Source organism: Delphinapterus leucas, chromosome 7, assembly GCF_059928025.1.
Source record: "Delphinapterus leucas isolate spDelLeu-1000000601 "Yukka" chromosome 7, BTC_Dleu_Yukka2, whole genome shotgun sequence".
Classification (NCBI taxonomy): Eukaryota; Metazoa; Chordata; class Mammalia; order Artiodactyla; family Monodontidae; genus Delphinapterus; species Delphinapterus leucas.
Genome location: NC_143135.1, coordinates 85,191,639 through 85,212,723, shown reverse-complemented (window position 1 = coordinate 85,212,723; position 21,085 = coordinate 85,191,639). Strand labels below are relative to the sequence as shown.

General features: G+C 34.0%; 1 protein-coding gene across 3 annotated transcripts in view; it reads right to left on the bottom strand.

Moving 5' to 3' along the window:
- ATM (ATM serine/threonine kinase) overlaps positions 1-21,085 on the bottom strand; it is a 140,456-nt gene that overhangs the window by 86,578 nt on the left and 32,793 nt on the right. For all 3 annotated transcript variants that reach the window (XM_089915491.1, XM_089915493.1, XM_022561583.3), the window contains 15 exons: positions 19,907-20,002; positions 18,876-19,101; positions 17,006-17,131; positions 16,319-16,444; positions 15,292-15,381; positions 14,032-14,203; positions 12,470-12,669; positions 10,133-10,215; positions 9,879-10,034; positions 8,986-9,061; positions 8,724-8,854; positions 6,724-6,844; positions 4,783-4,956; positions 3,557-3,726; positions 2,048-2,294 (listed from right to left, as the gene is read on the bottom strand). In XM_089915491.1, coding sequence (XP_089771617.1) covers positions 2,048-2,294; positions 3,557-3,726; positions 4,783-4,956; positions 6,724-6,844; positions 8,724-8,854; positions 8,986-9,061; positions 9,879-10,034; positions 10,133-10,215; positions 12,470-12,669; positions 14,032-14,203; positions 15,292-15,381; positions 16,319-16,444; positions 17,006-17,131; positions 18,876-19,101; positions 19,907-20,002 — 2,194 coding nt within the window. The remainder of the gene's footprint in view (positions 1-2,047; positions 2,295-3,556; positions 3,727-4,782; positions 4,957-6,723; positions 6,845-8,723; positions 8,855-8,985; positions 9,062-9,878; positions 10,035-10,132; positions 10,216-12,469; positions 12,670-14,031; positions 14,204-15,291; positions 15,382-16,318; positions 16,445-17,005; positions 17,132-18,875; positions 19,102-19,906; positions 20,003-21,085) is intronic.

Below are 21,085 nucleotides of genomic sequence, written 5' to 3'. Positions count from 1 at the left end.
CCACCACAATGAGAAGCCCATGCACCACAACGAAGAGTAGCCCCCACTCACCACAGCAAGAGAAAGCCTGCGTGCAGCAATGAAGACCCAACGCAGTCAAAATAAATAAATAAATTAAATAATTTAAAAAAAAACTACCCCCATTTTCAGTATATCTGGAATAAGTAAGGACAAACTGGCCAAATCTGATTAATATCAGAGGAAAAATTAGTGAGTTTCCATGCACACAGATGACAGCTGACTTCATTAATTTCATGATTCTCTAAGCCAGATCTGTAATGTTTAGCTAAGGTACATATAAATTATTCAGATATCTAGGTATAGCTAAACAATCTTATAACTGTAAATATTCTAAGCATTCAACAATGGACAGTTTTAGAAGACTCAAAGACTGATAATAGTGGTACCAACACTTATCCACAGAAAAAAGAATCTTGATTGTTTCAGAGAAACTGCATATTAGAGAAAGAAAAAATTAACTTATAATGACGACGCTAAATGAAATTGAGACTAATAAAAATTAGATTTATGTCTTTAACCAAGAAGCTAAGAAATTATTTTTAATTTTTACCTCTCTTCATGCTTGAGACTGGTGTTTTGATCAGGGTTTAATGTAATCACGCTTCCCTTCTAGACTTATTCTGACTCAAAACTGCTCTTTTGGTTTGAACACATAAAGAAGAATAGTAAGAGTAGGCTTGCTCAGAAGTCTAAGCTGGGAGATTGAGTAAAAGGGTCTAGAGGCAGAGTGTCTTTCGTAACGTCCATACCCCCTGGCATGCCAACATTCTGTTCCAACTGCCTTTTGGGCAAGGAGTACCTCTACTCACCATCTGCCTCCAGGCTACAGACTTACAACCAGTTCTGACTGGGAATGGCCCACCTAAGCAACTGAGAGTCTTGCTGTTCCACTTCTTGGTTCAACACAGATAACTGGGCAACAAAAAAAGAGTCTCTTGAAGTTTATCCGATTGTAATGCTAATGTTGACCAAGCTTGGTTAGTCATCCCTTACTCACATTAAAAAAAAAATTGGAGTGATCAATCCTCTTTTACCTTAAAAAGTTTCCATATGTATTTTAATATAAGTTGCCTCAAATAATTTTATATATATATAAATTACTAAAAAACAAACAGAAGGGCTTCCCTGGTAGTGCAGTGGTTGAGAATCTGCCTGCCAATGCTGGGGACACGGGTTCGAGCCCTGGTCTGGGAGGATCCCACATGCCGCGGAGCAACTAGGCCCGTGAGCCACAACTACTGAGCCTGCGCGTCTGGAGCTTGGGCTCCACAACAAGAGAGGCCATGACAGTGAGAGGCCCGCGCACCGCGATGAAGAGTGGCCCCCGCTTGCCGCAACTAGAGAAAGCCCATGCACAGAAACGAAGACCCAACACAGCCAAAAATAAAAATAAACAGAAATTGTTAGTTCCTTTTTAACTTTACTCCACCTTTCATCAAATAATGAGTACTCAATATATACTAGATAGTTGGGATACAACTGCAAAAAAGAAGAAAGAAAAAATCCTACCTTCACAGTACTTATAGTGGAGAAGGTTGATAAAAACCAATGAACATAATTCATAAGTAAGTTACATCATATGTTAGAAGGTAGTAAATGTCATGGAAAAAAACAGGATATGGTAACTTGGGATTGTACTTTTCCATGAAAAGTGAAGGGCTTAATGAGATTAAAGAGGAAGTGAAAAAGATTTTCTATACCTTGTTCAGTATTGTTTGAATTTAATAACCAGCTTGCATTAATGTATTACTGCCAATTAAAACAAAATTTTAAAAGAAAAAGTGATAAAATTATTCCAAACTTTTTAAAAAATTTCTGATTAAAAACATTTCATTTCAAAGCTAATCAAAAGGAGAGAACACTGTACAACAATAACAAAAAATTAATGGACTGCCTATGTTAGATAGTGATTATCACATAGTATTAAATTTAATTGCATAAATGATGAATAAATAGCCTTAAAGTTTTAAAGTTACACCTCAGATCAATTAGGGGATAAAAAGTACAGCAGATGTTGAAGTCATACCTGTTTTCCTAATAAGTTTTCATCTTTAAGCATATCATAGACTTTGGTAGCAATCTTTCTTTGCTGTGCCATCCCACTGTCTCCTGTATCCTCATAAGCGAAGTATGGAAGAATATTTACAATTATCTTTGGAAAGCAGTCTGTCAGAAGACTTTTCCAATCCTTTTGAATCTGATTAGCAATGGACTTTACCTCATCAAAATGACTTCTAATCACCAGATGTGGAATCAAAACTTTATAACAAGACCTAAAAATATAAAAATAACAATGTATATTAAAATATATACATTTTTAATATACATTAAAAATATAATGTTTCAAAGTAAAATTTTATAATATAGTCCTTAAAATAATAAACTGGTTTTGGGAATTCCCTGGCAGTCCAGTGGTTAGGACTCCATGTTTCCACCATGGATTTGATCCCTGGTCAGGGAACTAAGATCCCTCAAGCTGTGTGGCACAGCCAAAAAAAATAAAAATAAAAATAAAAATAAAAAAATAAAATGGTTTAATAAGCATTAGAGCATCACTTTATCTAGATCATTAAGCACCCTTACTCTAATTTTATAAATGGAGAAATGAAGTTAAGTGAATTCTAAATAGTCACACTAAAAAAAAGAGATCACCCTAATAGTGCGATCAAAAACAAGTGAAAATTGAATTTATTTATTCCGCATAATCAATTTATGCAAAATTATTGTAAAGTGAAAGCAATTAATAAATTCGAAGAATAAATGTAAATATTATTATTGCCAAAATGAACAAACAATAAGGACCACTAAACAATTACGAATTGCCTTCCCATCATCCTGATACCTAAACATTATTATTTAGTTGTTTCAAATCTCTCCATTTTCAAAATTTTCTTCTCCAGACTTGGAGTTAGCAAAATAAATACTTGTACATTAAACTTTAAATCAAACAGAAATAATGACTAAATGGCCCACAGTTAAGCAACAAATAAGAAAAATAAGGCAGAAATAATCAGCCACTAATAATTACCTTTGATTTTTCATAGGGAAGATTATTAAATATTAAAGCTGAAAGAGACCTTAATGATCTCTATATGTAACTCCCTTACTTTAAAGATTAAGAAACCGGGCTTCCCTGGTGGTGCAGTGGTTGAGAGTCTGCCTGCCGATGCAGGGGACACAGGTTCGTGCCCCGGTCCGGGAAGATCCCACAAGCCGCGGAGCGGCTGGGCCCGTGAGCCGTGGCCACTGAGCCTGCGCGTCCGGAGCCTGTGCTCCGCAACGGGAGAGGCCACAACAGTGAGAGGCCCATGTACCGCAAAAAAAAAAAAAAGAAAAGAAAAAGATTAAGAAACCAAGTCCCAGAGGGTGTTCATGTGGCTTGCCTGAAGTCACATAGCTGGCTACTGACACAGCTAGGACCAGATCCTAAGTCCACTTCAATACATTTCCATTAAAACACGCTGCGACACTCACATTATCATTAATACCTAATTTTAAATTAAATATATTTCACATGTGACACATGTAAACCTACCTGTAGAAATCTTCAATGTTTGTGTAGTTTAATAAAGTAAAAGGAAAAGAAGATAAGCTGTATTCAGTATCTTGAAGATTTAGCCATTGCAATACCAGATAATCCAAATGAGAAGCCATGAAGTCTTCTAAGTGTCTATATCCAAAAGTTTCAGAAACTTTCTGTAAAACCTATACAAATCAAAAAAGAAGTCAATGTTTTAAGAAAATAATGAAATAATCAATCATTTAAATCCTTAATATTTATTTACAGTATGACTTTAAGCATTCATTTAACTTTTCTATACCTTGATTCACTCATCTATGAAATGGAGATAATAAAGGACCCACTTCAGCAAAATTCAACAAGAAAAATGTATTTAATGTAATTACTCAGTGCCTGGTACACAGCAAACCCTCAATAAATGTTAAATGAATAAAAACAGAAAACTGTTTCAATTTTCAAGATATGATTATATTTCATTATAAAGTAAAACAATTCTTCTCAGTCCTAAACCCAAATGAGAAAAATCCAAACACTATATTCCACGTACAATAATAATTAGGTAGTGTAACTGTATAATTTTTTTTTAAAGTAACTTCTTACTTTAATACTGAGAGGTAAAAGTTTAACTATCTAGACTGATTACTTATAGCTTGGCCTATTGTAAAGCTCCACTGGAAACCATGCTAGTTATATCAAGCCATGATCTATCACTGGTTCATCATGTAAAAATCTAGGATGTAAAGGCTTGGAACTTCCCAGACAATTAATGCTGAGGTGTTGGAACAGGGGCAGGAGTAAGCATTCTACAACACTGTGTTGGACCCTGGTCTTCCTAATCATGCAACTTAAAAGCTTTATAGCTCTAAAATTTGACTCCTGGCCCCGCTAGATCCCAATGTCCTGCTCCAGAATCCACTAGGCAAAACACATACTACTCCTTTTTTCTCCGCTTCCCCCAATAAATACTATTCCAGAGGGCCTGGTCTGCATATGACAGGTCACTTACTCTCGTTAGTTCAATAACTGCCTTGTGAAATGCTCTTAAACTTAATGTAAAAAATGACACTGTATACAAATAAATACACTATTTTAAAAGTTACTGCTTTCTAATATTCCAAATCTAAAAAATAAAACTGTCTCTAAGTCTTTAATAAATGCCACATTAAAAATCTAGCTTTAACCTTAATTGTTTAAAAGTTACCCAAGGAAGATTATAATAAAAAATATTAATCCACAGTTACCTTTTTAATGAGGTGAGGCTCTAATCCATTCTCTTTCACAGACTTGCATAGGGCAAATAAAGCCTGTTTTTCACATACAGGGCTATAGTATAACACCACAGCTATCATCATCAGTAAAATGGCCTTTCTATTACAAAGCTCATCCAAAATTTCAGAGTTTTCAGCTCTGTGGGACTTTGGAATAATTTTAAAAACAATATGCAATGTTAATATTTAAGTATTCCAAATAAACCAACCAGACTAAAACCAGAGTACACCACGACAACATCTAAGCTGCCCGTGAACAGTTTTAAATCCTATAGTTATGGAGCTAAGAAGAGATATTATGAGAAAGGACCACAGTTTCTACAGAGGGAAAGACTGCTTTTGATAAGATCTTATAGAAAGAACTGCCAAACATTTCAATGGGCATAAAGCACTTTAAAGAAAAAAAAAGAGAAAGAAAGAAATTGCAGGAAAGTGAGAGACTAAAAGCTCTTCAACTACCAAGTATTACCTCCTAAGATGTTTACCATTATAACTTAATATATAGCTCTTTATTCTTTAAAAATATTATCATATATATTACTAAAAAGACCAATAAAGTCATGCAACTAGATAGAATGATATATGCTTCTAGTTTAACAACCAATCATTTTTCCAACAGACATGTACATTTTTTGACTTGCTATACTTGGTAGAAGTTTCTCTTCACATTTGGAAAAAACTGCCAGTCACTGATCCTATTGCTATTTTTGGTACAAAAAAAAGGAAGGACCTAATTCCTTTACTGAATGGCAATCACTGACATGTTTGAAAATAGCTATGAGGTTCCCACTAAGTCAACTCCTTTACCTATTCCTTATAAAAGACAGATCTACAGACTCTCTAATATTCAGACTCTAACATTCTAGCAATAGTTAAAAATTCAGTTTTACTGGGAACTAAACCCAACATGCTATGCAAGAGGGAGGAGATATGGGGATATATGTATATGTATAGCTGATTCACTTTGTTATGCAGCAGAAACTAACACACCATTGTAAAGCAATTATACTCCAATAAAGATGTTAAAAAAAAAATGAATACAAGATTCAAGTTCTTTCTATAAACTTGTTCATTACAGTCTGCTTCTATTAATGACATCTAAGACAGAATTTGCTTTTTTTTGATAACAATGTTGATTCATATTATGCTCTCAAGATGTAAAACTTCTTAGATCTTTCTCCGAATTAACTGCTGTCAGGTCAGTATTCTCCCTTTTTGCACATGACAGGCTGATTTTAAAATATATAATATGTTATTTCTAGTAAATTTTAAATGAGTATTATTTACACTCATTTTTCCAATCTATTGAAACCTTTTTCTAAATTCACATTCTTTCATGCAACTTTCCTTTTCAGTTTGGTGCTGTTACAGAATATATAGTCATTTGACTAACTGCTTCACACACTTTTAATAAACAAATCAAGGCATAGATAAATGAATAAATTCTACCACTAAGACAATTTCTGCCATTTTAAGAAAAATATTATTCTACAGAAAAATATGAAAATCATAAGGTTCATTAAGGAGCACAAAGATAATTTGATCTTCCCAATTAGAACATTTTTTCCTCAATCCATTTCTTCCTCTTGTCACCTGTTCTGTGAATTAGCTTTTAATCAGATCTTACCAAAATATAGTTTTTAATTAAAAAATAAGCCATTTATACTCCTATAAAAGCTCAGTAAATTGTTTTTCCTACAAAAATGCTGCATATAAGTTGAACCAAAAGAAACTGTCATTATTCAACCAATTCTGACCTATAAATAATTTCAATAAATTCATATAGCTGTTCTAGTCTAAATTTATATTGTGAACTACTGGATATACACTGTCTTAGGCCAAACTTGGTAAAGTAATATGTGGCATATTTATAGAAAGCATATGATAACAGCAAATAAGCATTACTAAAATTACCACTTCTCTCATTCCTTCCTGAGCTTTCAAGTATGAATTTTCAAATGCTGCTTGCTGAAGCTTCAAAGGAAGTGCTTTCAATAATGTGGAAGGACCTCCTTTTTTCATATGCTGAAATAATCTTAAAAAAAAAAAAAAAAGCAAAAAGTAAAATATAAACCATACTTTCCAAAGCATATTTACAGGGCAAAAATAAATCACTCTGTGAGACATACTAACATATTAGATTTTCTTTCAAAAGACCAAGGAAATGTGAGTCTATTTAAAGAGGTTCAAATCTACTGCTTAATATTAGGGTCTTTACCATATACTCCATTTTCTCCTAGAACTGAAAAGGGTCTCAACAGACCTTTTAGATTATTGCCCAAACCTGAATATCCCTGAACTCTAACTAACCAGAAAAGAAAAATTGTCCTCTGGTCAAATACCAATTAGAAGCAGCCACAGGCTCTTACATCAACCTGCTCTAATATTTAATCACAACTTAAAAGTGGATAGCTTTACTGTCTTGATATTCCATTACAAAAATTTTATGTGATAGAGAAAAGCTGATTAGTGCTTTTTGCACAATGTACAATCATATTTAAGGACAACTCTTGAACCAATTTTGTCCTTTATCCTTTCTTACTAATCAAAACTTATGAAAGTATCAACTTTTTTGGTGTTCCTGACTCCTTCAGTTTCTCTAATCTCTCTTAAATAGCCTAATATTAGATATCTAACAAGTAAACAACCAATAAATAAATGCTATGCTCATGTCACTCATGAATTTATGCATTTTTGAATCTTAAGAGATTTTTTTAATGCCACCACTACCTTGCTTTATTATATTCAACTTATGATCCTCTGTAACCCCAGATTTTTAACTTTAGTATATATTTTCTATCTTTTTTAAGCACTTGAAGTAAGCACACATTCATTAGCAAACCTTACAGTGCTCTATGGTTTTTATTAAAAACAGTCCTAAGCCTGAGCAGTCAGACACGACTGACTTATGAAAACATTGTTGTCAGAAACTAACACAACATTGTAAAGCAATTATACTCCAATAAAGATGTTAAAAAAAAAATATTGTCAGCATATCCAAATTTTGGACACATCTAACACATGTATTTATGTGACTGCTGGGCAAGTTCTTTATAGCATTCTTTAATTATTGGTCACTTACATTTGAACAGTAAAATTATTTAAATGATTTTCAGCTTTGATGTTTTTAAAGCATAATGTAATTTTTTTTCAAATGTTCATTGATTTTACAAATTATTAAACAACTGGCACATTCCAAGTATTATTCTAGGTACTAAATATACAAGAAAAGAGAAAAATCAATGCCCTCTAGGAGCTTATATCCTAGGTAAATGTGCTAAAATACAATTATTTCAACTGGTGATAAATGCTACAGAGAAAAATAAAGCAGAGAGGTGCTTTATTTACAGGAGTGTGAGGTAGGAAAGGGAGAGGTAGGTTATAATTTAGAGTTTTAAAATCAAGTTGATAACCTGATAAACATGCAGTTGTTGAAAAATTAATATTTGCTTCTTCAGGTACTCAAACATAAAACACATCGCTGTGAGAGAAACACTCCAATGTCTAACTCTATGTTCACTTGAATAAATATGATTGTAATTAGCACAATGTAAAATGTGCTAATTTTCATTTTACAAACTCATATAAAATCTCAGTAATATCCAAACATCCTATATCTCTTGTAAGTGGGAGTAGACACACCTCATTCAACTCAACCACTTACTAGCTGTATGGCACTGAGCAAATTACTTTATCTGTCTAAGCTACAGTTTTCATTAATAAATTGGAGAAAATAATAGTATCAAAGTGATACAGTTGTCAGAATTAAGAGAAAACATAAATGCCAGGCATACAATATATGCTCAGTAAACGTTAACTATTTTTAATATCACAACTAGTGAACTATGACTGTCCTACACATTGAATTGCTATCTGCAGCACTCCAGGCACTTCATGAATACTTGACCCATTACCTATTGATTGACTGTGCAGCCAACATGCGAACTTGGTGATGATTATCAGCAAGAAACTGTGGAAATACTTCATTTACAGGGAAGTCTTTTCCCATTACATTCAGAATAGCCCATTTTGAATAAGGATCAGCCTATGGGAAAAGAACAACTGAGGTTAAATGTGAAATACTAAGAGAAAAATCACCCATTAACAAACAGAAACAAAGACTGCTTTAAAAATGTCAATGGAGACCATACTAATAACTGAAGTAGAATAACTCACCTCAAGCAAAGTTTTAAGGCATTTTACTAGTGCCATTCTTACAGAGAATGTGCATTTTCCCTCCTTTGTTAAGTGCCTGAAATAAAATATGTGTCTTAATATCAAGTAATTATTCCAATAAAAGCACAGTAAAAAAAAAAAATCACTGGACATTAAGGTTATTCTAGGCTGCTTCCAAAATTTCTTTCCATGGTAAATTTAATTCTCACTATGTGGCACATGCCAATATTCTCACCTTCCAAAAATTCCAGCTAAAATAAATTGGTTTGAAAAGGAGTTCATTTTAATGTATGTTATTTGTGTCACATGATTATGCCTCATTTTGGGGCTATTCCACTTCAGCTAACCATGTTATAGAAAACTTGCTTTAAAAGGAAAACATTTTTAAAGTTGCTGTGCTGTTATATCAAAGACTTAAAAATGACATTCTATACTGACTCAGAAGTCCTTGCCCACCAAATGGTAGAAGGGCTCTAAATTACATATATGTGCTCCTCTATAGGTGTCTTGGTATTAACTCACACTATGACTATATGCATGAAATAACCAGAGAATGACAAGGCCAATTTGTCCACTTTAGGAATATAAACTACTCAATTGATTTAGACTTGTTGCACTTTGCCTTATTCATCATATATGTCAAACTATTAAGAGATTCAAAATTCACAGGGAAATACACTAAAACCACTTTAGGAAGCCAAGTCTTAAGCAGAAAACAATTCAGTTCTTCAAGCAATTAAGGAGGGAAACACAAATTACATGTCACTATTGTTAAAAGATGTATATAGTTACATTCGAGGATTAGAAGAAATCACTAATGTAGAAATGCAAAGTTTGCATTTGTATGCAGAAGTGGCAAAAGAAAAGTAACTCCACAAAATGTCTATACCCACCAAAATGCTTCAATCACTGTTAGAAACTGTCCTTGAGCATCCCTTGTGTTCTCAGCATCCATATTTCCTTGACATAGGTTCGTCACTATGTGAAGGACATGGTTTAAAATGGTTTTACAAACATCTTGGTCACGGCGATACAAAGAACACACATTGCTGTGATGGAAAAAAATTTAACTTTATCAGCATAACAGAACATACCAGTTTAATCTACAAATTTAGAGTGAATATTTTATATGGTTTTAATGTCTTACGATAGTGGTTTTAGAAGTTCAACAACATCTTCCATTGGCAAGGGATATTCTTCTCCAGGAAGGTCCTTTAAAAGCACTAGATACTAAGATAGTTGGGTGGGGGAAATTAGTTGTTGTTGTTTTTTTTCATATATCATTTATTTAAATAAGTACATATATGTAACCATAAATTCATATATAAACACATGTGCATACACACACACACACGAGCAGTGAATTTTTATGAAGCAATATAATTTTTAAAAAGGGGGAGGCAGGGGTGTTTTGAAGTCAAACAGAGCTAGATTTAAATCCCTGCACCATAACCTGTTAACTTACTTGAGTGCTTTAAAAACTTGCCTTGTCATCTGAGTCTTTGTACTCCCAGCTTTAAAATGAGGATATAGCACTTACCTGGCCAGATTACTGTGAAGATTAAAGGAAATGAATGTAAAGGTCTAGCATTTATTGTAGGAATTCAGTAAGTGACAGTGTTATCACTGTTGGAGTTAAGTGCCTGAGCAAGAGTCTGAAACTATATTATGTCACCACCCTCCGAAAACAATGCTTGAGGATAACTTCAATGGTTAAACACTATTCTATTAATGAATTTTGGAAAGCAGAGATAATTATGGGCAGTGAAGAATCCAAATACCCTGACTTATCTTCCTATAAGGCAACCTTGTAAGGCTCTCTATGGAACGATGGATATAAAGGGCTACTCAGCAACTACCGGTTGTTATATCTGGTAGTTATAACCAGGTAGCTAGTTTCTGACAGCTGACAAATAATTTTCTAGCTGTATTAAGAATCAGAAGGCATTTTTTTCCTATCATCTGTATGTAGAAAATTGTTTCTTACTCCTTCTGATACTATAAAAGAATATTAAATTGGACCATTTTAAATATTTGCCATGAGAGTCATGTGTGATGTTACTAAGTGTTTTGAAGTGACTTTGAACATCAAAGCCCCAAGAAAAGCATACAGCCCTCCCCACTGGTTGGGGCTAGAGACTTGACTAGAGTATTTGCCAGGGTTGAAACCAGGGAATCAAACAGGGCTCAAATAAGCATATTTGCCAGGGCTAGGGGATCAACCAGAACGTTCACCACAGCTAGAACATGACAAGGAATTCCACCAGGGACTCAACCTGAATGTTTCCAAGAGGTTCTAATTAGGGAATAACTTGGCATGTTTCCCAGGGCTGGGGAAATCACTTGCCATGTTTGCCAATTTGCTGGGACTAAGATATGACCATGGACTCATCCAGGATATTTGCTGAGACAGGAGCTCTCCCAACATGTTCACCAGCACTGGGGCTAAGGGTATGGCCCACATGGTTGGGAGATAAGTTACATGTAATAATATTGAGTAAGCAAGTAAATGCACTGAGGTTAAGTGGGAAGCCTGGTTTCTTACTGTTGGAAAAGGGAGCTACAATTATGGACACAGAAAATAAATCCTATGATGTTAGACTGGAATTGGAGATATCTATCAGTAGATGAGTAAAGTGATGAGAGAAGGGAAGGAGAGAGATTACTTTTGTTAAGTCTAAATCTAATCATGAGGAAACATGAGATAAACTCAAAGTGACGGATTCCATACAGCAAGTGGCTGTACTATTCAAAAATATGAAGGTCGTGAAAGATAAAGAAAGACAAAGGAACTGTTCCACACTGAAAAAAACTGAACAGACCTGACAAGTAAATTCAATGATACAATGTTAATTTCCTGATGATTATACTATGGTTATACAGGAGAGTATCATTGTTTTTAGGAAATACACACTGAAGTAAAGGGGCATCACGTCTGAATATTTAATCTCGAAATGGTTCAGAAAAATAGTGTGTGCTTGTGTGTGTTTGTGTGTGTGTAGTGTGCAAAGAGAGAGAATGATAAGTCAAATGTGGTAAAATGTTAACTACAGAGGCTTATGAAGGAAATATGGGAGTTTTGTAGTATTTTAACTTTACAGTCACTTTGAAATTACATTTAAAAATTTTAAAGCATATAAACCAAGGTCAAGGCAAGATGCAGACTTCAACAACAATGTTGTGTGAGTATTATTTTTACATTCAGAGTCTGTGGCTCTTGATCTAATTTAAAATAATAATAATTACACCCAAAGAGAATAAATCTATCCAAGTCCATCCAAGTTTTAATGTTTCAGTATCCACTTAAATTTTTTTCACAGTATATTAGAAGAAAAGTGTATTTTATAACTAGTCTCAGATTCATTTCTCAAGGAAGCAATTTCAAGTCTTCAAAGGTACTATATGATTCTAATATGTCAGTCCATTACATTTAGCTAGCAACATCAGACACAACTGAAGCACTTCTTCATTTCACTGAACTCACCATGTGTAGATGGAGAGATTTGGTAAGGTCTAGCATGCTAGAATCAATTAACATTAACAATTTCCTTCGAATATCAGCTGCTCTAAATGATACAGTATTGGTCTGAGCAGTGGTTACACACATACACAAGAACTTGAGCATGTCTAAAAAAAGTAGATCTTGCTTTGACAGATGTTCTTCAGCTAAAGGATTCATGGCACCTAAAAATAAAAAGCACTTATTAAGACTAACAGAGGTGTACAACAAATACATACATTGAACATTAACACAAATATCTTCCCCTTGAACAACAACAAAAAAAGAGATAAAAATATATGGAAAGCAAAATTATGATGAAATTGATTACACACTAAAAGCTTCAAAATTCTTCATAAAAGGTTACCCTAGGATTCTGTCATCAATAAATAATCTATGGAAAAATCTATATAGACAAATATTCACTGCAATACTGTTAGAAAGGAATCTAAATTTCTGACAATAAAAAAGTGGTCCAGTGGTTAAGAATCCACCTTCCAATTCAGGGGAAGCCAGTTCAATCCCTGGTCGGGGAACTAAGATCCCACATGCCATGGGGCAACTAAGCCCACACACCTCAACTAGAGAGCCCACGTGCAGCAAACTACAGAGCCCACATGCTCTGGAGCCCACACATCAAAACTACAGAGCCCACACGCTCTGGAGCTCTTGCATAACTAGAGAGAAGCCCGCGCGCCGCAACAAAGAGCCCACACCATGGGGCTTCCCTGGTGGCACAGTGGTTGAGAGTCCGCCTGCCGATGCAGGGGACACGGGTTCGTGCCCCGGTCCGGGAGGATCCCATATGCCGCAGAGTGGCTGGGCCCGTGAGCCATGGCCGCTGAGCCTGCGCGTCCAGAGCCTGTGTTCTGCGACGGGAGAGGCCACAGCAGTGAGAGGCCCACTTACGGCAAAAAAAAAAAAAAAAAAAAAAGAGCCCACACCACAATGAATGATCCCATATGCCGCAACAAAGATCCCGCGTGCTGCAACTATGACCCGACCCAGCCAAAAAATAAAAAATAAATAAGTTTTAAAAAAAAGTGCTCTAGTAAATTATGGTATGTATGTTAATTGGGATATTATAGAGCCATTAAAAAGTATGATTATCAATAGCACAAGTACCTAAATGAAAAAAATGCTTACAGTTAATGTTAAAAGAAAACAGACAAGGTATAAAAAGGCATTTGAATGTTAATGCTGATTATAATTTTGAAAGGGTCTATGTAGAATAACAGAAAAAGGTAAACAATGATGGCATTATGGGTGCTCTTGCACTATCCTGCTTTCTATTTTCCAAATAACCTATTATATGTTTTTATTTATTTAATAATTATTTAAAATTCCCCCATGAAGAATAAAATAGGAAACTAATAAATTCAATTAAAAATCAGGGAATTCTAAAATGTATAGAGGTGAACAATCCCAATAGACTATACAAAAACGAAATAAAATGCACATAAAATTAGTATCTATGAGGGCTTTCATAATACCAAATCAATGTAAAGAGGTAAAAAAAAAATCCCATGCAGTAAAAATATATTTACCAATAGTAATTTGGCTCTCTCCAGATTCATTTGCATCAATAACACTACTAGCAGGGTAATCATTAAATAGATTCATGGATGACTGATCCTCCATCTCCATTAGATTTTCATCAGTACTATCTTCCACTGATTCTACTTCTCCAAAGTCAAATGGCTTTTTGATAATGGATACCTTCAAATCAGAGAAAGAAAGACGTTCCAAGTTGGCTTCTTTCAGAAGCATGCTGTCGTTAAAACTGACCTAATCAAACAATTCAAGATTCAAGTGTATGAAACCCTGCAGTATTATTTCTATTAAATGTCCCGCAACAGGAAAACAGATATATAAACTGTATTGTCTACACAGCAGAATAATACACAATCTTTACAAATGATTTCTTATATTAAGAAGATTCATACTACCCCAAATTGATGAGGGTGTAGGTAAAATTATAAATTGGTAAGACTATTTTGGAGGACAATAACATTATCCATCAAAAAGTAAAATTTACATTCCTTTTGAACAAGCAATTTCACTTCTAGAATTTATCCTACATCCTTCATAGGCACAAATAGAAGGAGATGAAAGTATAAGAAATTTACTGCAGAACTCTTTGTAAAAAAAAAAAAAATTTTTAATTTTAATTAAGATTAGTTGGGTTAAAATACATATATACTATTCCCATATATAATGAAATACCATGGTACTGCCCCCCCCAAAAAAGTATACATAGGTATACCCCTGTGTAGTAGCAACATGGAAAAATGACCAAGATTTATTATTAAATGAAAACACTCAAGTTACAGAATATTCTTTCACTCATTAAATACTTGAATATCTACTATGTGCCAGGCACTGTTCCAGACAAAAAAGTATGTAAGCCCATTTATATGGAAAAAGAAATATAAATATCACGATAAGAATATGTTGCTTGTCTGGCAAGGTTTTTGTTTTTATTTTTAAGAATAGAGAATTATTTTGAATTTTGGTACAATGTCATACAGAAAAAGGTACTGAGTCCAGATGATTAGTTCCCAATCACTTGGTCTATTATTATTTATTGAGAAATTAACAGCCAAGCACTATGCTAGGTATTGATATTAAGAAGCAATCAAATACATTCCCCCCTGCAAACGAAATAACTTTATTTAATTTCCACATTTTAAAAACATAACATACCATATTCTGTGAGATGCATCCCTTTTCACGAGAGATTTCAAAGTTATAAAAAGCATCTTAGAATCAATGAAATATGGTAGTAAAATAGGAAGCATACTTACTAAATTTGTACAAATATCTGCAATATCATTCATTAGCTTTGATGTTAATAATCGCAGGAAGAAGCCAGATGCAATCTTATTTGGACTGTGCTGTAATTAAGACAAACAAAACACCAAGCAAACAAAGAAATAAAAACAAATAATTATTCTTTGCAGATAATATTTTCTCTATCTTGAATGAAATGCAGATTTTATTTTACACTGGAAATTATCAGAATAAGCATGGATAAAGAGTTTACTATTAGGAGCAAGATATGAATTGCTTCAAAAATACAAACCTCTTTTCTTAAAGTAATAATAACTATAGCAAATATCTTTCATTGAGCATAAATAACATTAAAGTAAAATACCAGCTACTGCCCCTAAACATAAGCAAGCAATAATCATACCTTAGAGTTTATTCATCCACTCTCTCCTTCCCCACTTATACCAAAACACAAAAAAACACATTAAAAATCTAAAAATACATGCTGATAATATTGATATATGGCCATGTACTTAACATTAGCTTTAAAAAGTGTTTCTAGTTATTATCAATACTCTGGTTTGGCTCAGCTACCCCTCAGGCCTGCTCCAAATCAAAACAAAGATTACACACAGTAGCACCCTTTCTACCAAATGCTATGTAAGACTACCTGGGCAAAAGAGAGTAATGTATGTGCTAGAACTGTTTATCTTTGCAGTGCCCACTAGCCCTCGTGTTCTGGTATGCACATCACATACTTAGTAGTCAACAAGTTTTTACTAAATAAATGAAAATACACTGGCAATAAAAGAGTCACCAATCAGTTGTATATTAAAGGGGTAAAATAATCTCAGAAACTTTCCTGAGAAGGTTAGTTTCGTGCAGTTAGTTTCATGAGAAACTCATATTACCTGTTGCTTTTTTCCTCTGGATACTACCTTAATTTACCAATTTAATTTAAAATCAGTGTATCAACTTATGAATGGACCCAAAAAATAGTAACACCACCAACCAGTTATCATCCTCCTAGGTAGGCTATGCTGTCAAGTAGGAACATCTTACCTTGGTACAGTTATGTAAGCAACGTGTACATAGATGCATCATATTTCTCAGTGAAACAATTCTAGATTCTTCATTTGTCTTATTTTTAAACAAAGTGATACTTTCTCCTGCATACTGCATTAGAGACTATTAAAAAAAAGGAGGAAAAATCCAAATTTCAGTTAAAATCATAGCTGATTGATTGCTTTTTTGTTTTACTTAAGAAGTAAAAGTAATCATTTTAAGAAGTTATACTTGGTTATAAAATATAATTAAAAATGAACAAATTTTTAAAAACAACAAATCTTATACCCTGTTATCCTTACAAATCACACAACTGACAGAACAGCACCCAGAGATAAAAGTCAGTTTCATGGTTAGAGCCTACTAGATTAACACTCCTGGTTAAAAATTCTTTAGGATAACTGATCCAGGAAAAAATTTTTAAAGTACAGATAAACACCAGTACTTTTGTTAATGAGATTAAATTTTAATGTGATATAATTTCAATTACTGTATTTATAGCTGGCTTAAAATAATTTCAAATTTAAGGAAGGAGATACAATATCATTTCTTCTCAGACTGCATAAATGAAAAAGAAAGCGCTAACCTACATAAAAATTTGTTTTCCAAACAAATATACCAGTTTTCCCAGGAATATATTTCATTCAAATTAATCCAAAACATTATTGACATAAATCTTCCTACCTTGGCTTTCTGGAATAATTCTGATTTGTATGCTTCCTCTTCAGCTATTACACCCACATAACAATAGCAGCCGAGAACACCCACCAAAAGACTTGAACACCGGACAAGCATTTCTGAATTTGAAGTCTTAAAGTAAAACCAAAATAAAAAATTTTTATATTTTGTAAATCGTTTCGAGTACTATTATCTTTTGTAAGAGCAAATTTTATGTACATATTAAAAAACAAAAGTTCAGTTAATTGAATTAATAGTGGCATAATTCTGATCATCTCTAAAACCATCTGAGGGATCCCAGCAGAGTTGTGATAACCAGGGCTCTCAGGAAAAACAGAAGTAGTATGTCCTAATGGCCAAGTAATATATCTCTTCTTAAAGTGGCTTAATGTACTACACACACAAGCCCTTAAATATCTGAGGTAAGGAGGAAAGAAAGAAAAAAAACTGATAGGCAAACAAATGTCTGTAACTCTTAGAACATGAGTAGAAGTTAGATTCATAATAAGAGACATTAAAATGACGTTTTGAGCTTCTAAGAGATAAGAACCTTGATTTATTCAGCTTTTTAGACTCCACAGACTAGCACAAGGCATTTTTGCCAGTAGATACTGCTTAACCAATTTTATAGAATTATGTAAGAATGTGCAAAGGTTACACAGAAAAATAAAATTTTCAGATTTTTCTGTTCCTATATCGTATGAAATGTCATTTAAGGGGAAAACACGGAAGATCTCATTACTTTGTAATGAAAATGGTTACAACTATAATCCAGAAGTAAGTCGGTAATAGGGGCAAGATAGAGAAAATAGGCACACTGTCTCTTCTCTGGCTGTTTGTATCATTAATTATGACTACTGAATCAACCCCTTTGAGTAGCTTGTAGGTTTTATTTTAGTCAATGAATATTTTATCATTTATCATATAACTAAGCACTGCAGAAGATACAAAGATTAATAAAAATTATATATGCCCTTTAATGAGCTTCTAGCATAGTTTAAGAGATATTTGCGTATATGGTACAAAGAAGATGCTAAGTGTCATTTAAAAATAGAAATACTGGGCTTCCCTGGTGGCGCAGTGGTTGAGAGTCCGCCTGCCGATGCAGGGGACACGGGTTCATGCCCCGGTCTGGGAAGATCCCACATGCTGCGGAGTGGCTGGGCCCGTGAGCCATGGCTGCTGAACCTGCACGTCCGGAGCCTGTGCTCCGCAACGGGAGAGGCCACAACAGTGAGAGGCCCGCATACCACAAAAAAAAAAAAAAAAAAAAAGAAATATTAAGTACTATTAAAATTAAAAGATGTATGGCTGAGATTATCTAAGAAAGGCTTTAGCAAGGATTTTGACATATGGATTATCTGAACACATAGAAATGGGTAGAAAGACACAGGAGTTTTGGCAAGAGAACAGCACACACGAAGAGAATTTGCGATTTTAAGAGGACAAAGGAAATGATATGTGAGACATTACTAAAGGACCTCTAAAATATGGGTGACTGCTAGTTCATTTATTAATGACTTCTCCCTCTTCAAGTGCAACCAAAATCTATTAGATCAGTTTATATTATGTCATTTTCTGTTATTGTAATATTTCCCTCCTCTGTATTGAGGTTCTTTTTCATCAAACAATCACTATGCTCGAAACCTTTATTACTACTCATCAACTCACACAAAGAATTCTAATTCTTTAATGTCTATGAGAATTCCTGGTAAAAGAAAACAGTCAAATTGTTGTTCTTCAGTTTTCCTTTTTTTCATGCTAAATTTTCCCTATATATAGCCATGTGCTACTACTTTGCTTTTAAAATTAAGCTTCCTAACAGTCTACCAAAGTAGAATCAAATATAGGCTTTAGTTTGTTTTGAAAATCTCACCTCAGATGAGTAATTATTTAGAAGCTGTTCTGACAATCCCAGAAGATAGCGATCCAGTGATTGCTTGAGATTTTGGTGGACAGAAAAGCCTACACTGGATTGGTGCTTTTCTGTAGTATGTTCTTTCACAATGGTTAAAAAATCCATCTTGTCAAAAGTTGTCTGAAGAAATAGTTCTTCAACTTCTGAGAATGAAGGTTCTTCTGTATCTTTTTGGTGTTGCTCACTTCAAAGAAATAAGATTCTTAATTTGTAAAATCAAATTATCTATTATTTCACCTTCATATAGCAGCAATCTATTACAAATAAAAACATTAATAGCATCTATATTATTCAAAGACTGCTTATACAATTAGTGAATTATTCTTTTAAATGCTTGTCTTCTTTGGATTTTGATAATTACTCGTATAGAATTTCATTATTCAGTAGCAAATTTTACTAATAAACAAAAAAATAAAAGTTACAGTTTCAAAGGCAAATTCAGAAAGTATTAAAAAAAATTAACAACAGATATAAACACTAAGAATAACATTATCTGAAAACAGTTCCCTTTTTTCACCTTTGATTTCTCCAAAATATAGATATTTTTTCATCTTATGCCCTCTGGAGGAAGAATAGGAATCTTCATGCCAATGAATCATTTTCAGTCACAGTGATAAACATAAGCCTCTTGAGTCAATCAACTAAAATGAGGTTTTTAGATTTATTCTTGTTTCCCTTATCCTCAATTATCATTAGTTTTTAGCGAACAGTCAGATTTTATTTGACATATAAAAATGGGTCACATCTTTAAAGAACTCATTTCCACATGATGTTTATGTTCTTAATATCCCATCATAAATATAAACTATAGGATATAAAGTATAATTATTGAATTAAAAGAAACTTTTCCCTTGCTAACAGTTATGATTTTTTTAATTGACCAATTCAGTTCATAATTTTTAAGATGTAGCTACTACTCTGCTAAAATATTATCTTTGTTAATTAAAGCTGTATCTTAAAATAACACAGAACTCTATTAGATAACATACCATTCTGGCACACTTTGGAAAAAATTCATTGCAGCTTTACAGTTTTTCATAGTGAGACTCACAAGAATTTTCTCCAGGGCAAGATGAGGAAAATTACTATAAAGTAAAATAAAAATCTTTACTTAGAAGACCAAAAGCCATTTAAAGCATTCTTAAACTTAAACACCCAGGTTTAGCTATAAATATTGACCTCTAAAATTTGGATCCAAAATTAAAACTACTTTCATCTCTACTGAATTTCTTAACATCTGAAAACAGGTCTTAAAGAGCATACATTTCATGTTACTATCATTTTCAACACTTCCTAGAAGCAGGCTCATACTGAATTTTTAAAGAGCATAAACAATTATGAAATAAAAGTAGGACTTCCCTGGTGGTGCAGTGGTTAAGAATCCGCCTGCCAATGCAGGGGACATGGGTTCAAACCCTGGTCCGGGAAGATCCCATGTGCTGCAGAGCAACTAAGCTCGTGTGCCACAACTACTGAGCCTGCGCTCTAGAGCCCACGAGCCACAACTACTGAGCCCACACGCCACAACTACTGAAGCCCACATGCCCTAGAGCCCATGCGCTGCAACTACTGAAGCCTGCACACTCTACGGCCTGCATACTACAACTACTGAAGCCCACATGCCTAGAGCCTGTGCTCCACAAAGAGAAGCCACTGCAATGAGAAGCCCATGCACCACAACAAAGAGCAGCCCCTGCTCACTGCAACTAGAGAAAGCCCACACGCAGCAACAAAGACCCAACACAGCCAAAAAATAAAAAAATTTTTTAAATAAAAAATTTTTTTAAAAAAGGCATTAAAGTAAAATCACTAAGATCCAGAGGTCTGTCCTCCAACCACTCAGTTCCATTTACTGACTGTGGATAGGTTAAGTGGGCAAGCTGCTCCCATCCTAGTGCTTAAGTCCCATTTTGGCTTTTTCTCATTTCTTCCCCTCATTAAAATATTTCGCCTAGAAGATACCCTCATTATGATTCCAGGATATACATGAGCTGGATATATGTTCAGATGGACCTATTTACAGACGATCACAAAGGAACATATAAGTGCTCAAAGAACTATACACATATTGTTCATGCACATCCCCCTTATTCTCACAGTCTAGGCAGAGAGAGAAAACAAAGTAAAAGAACTTGGACAAAGATCCAGGCACAAAGATACAGAACACT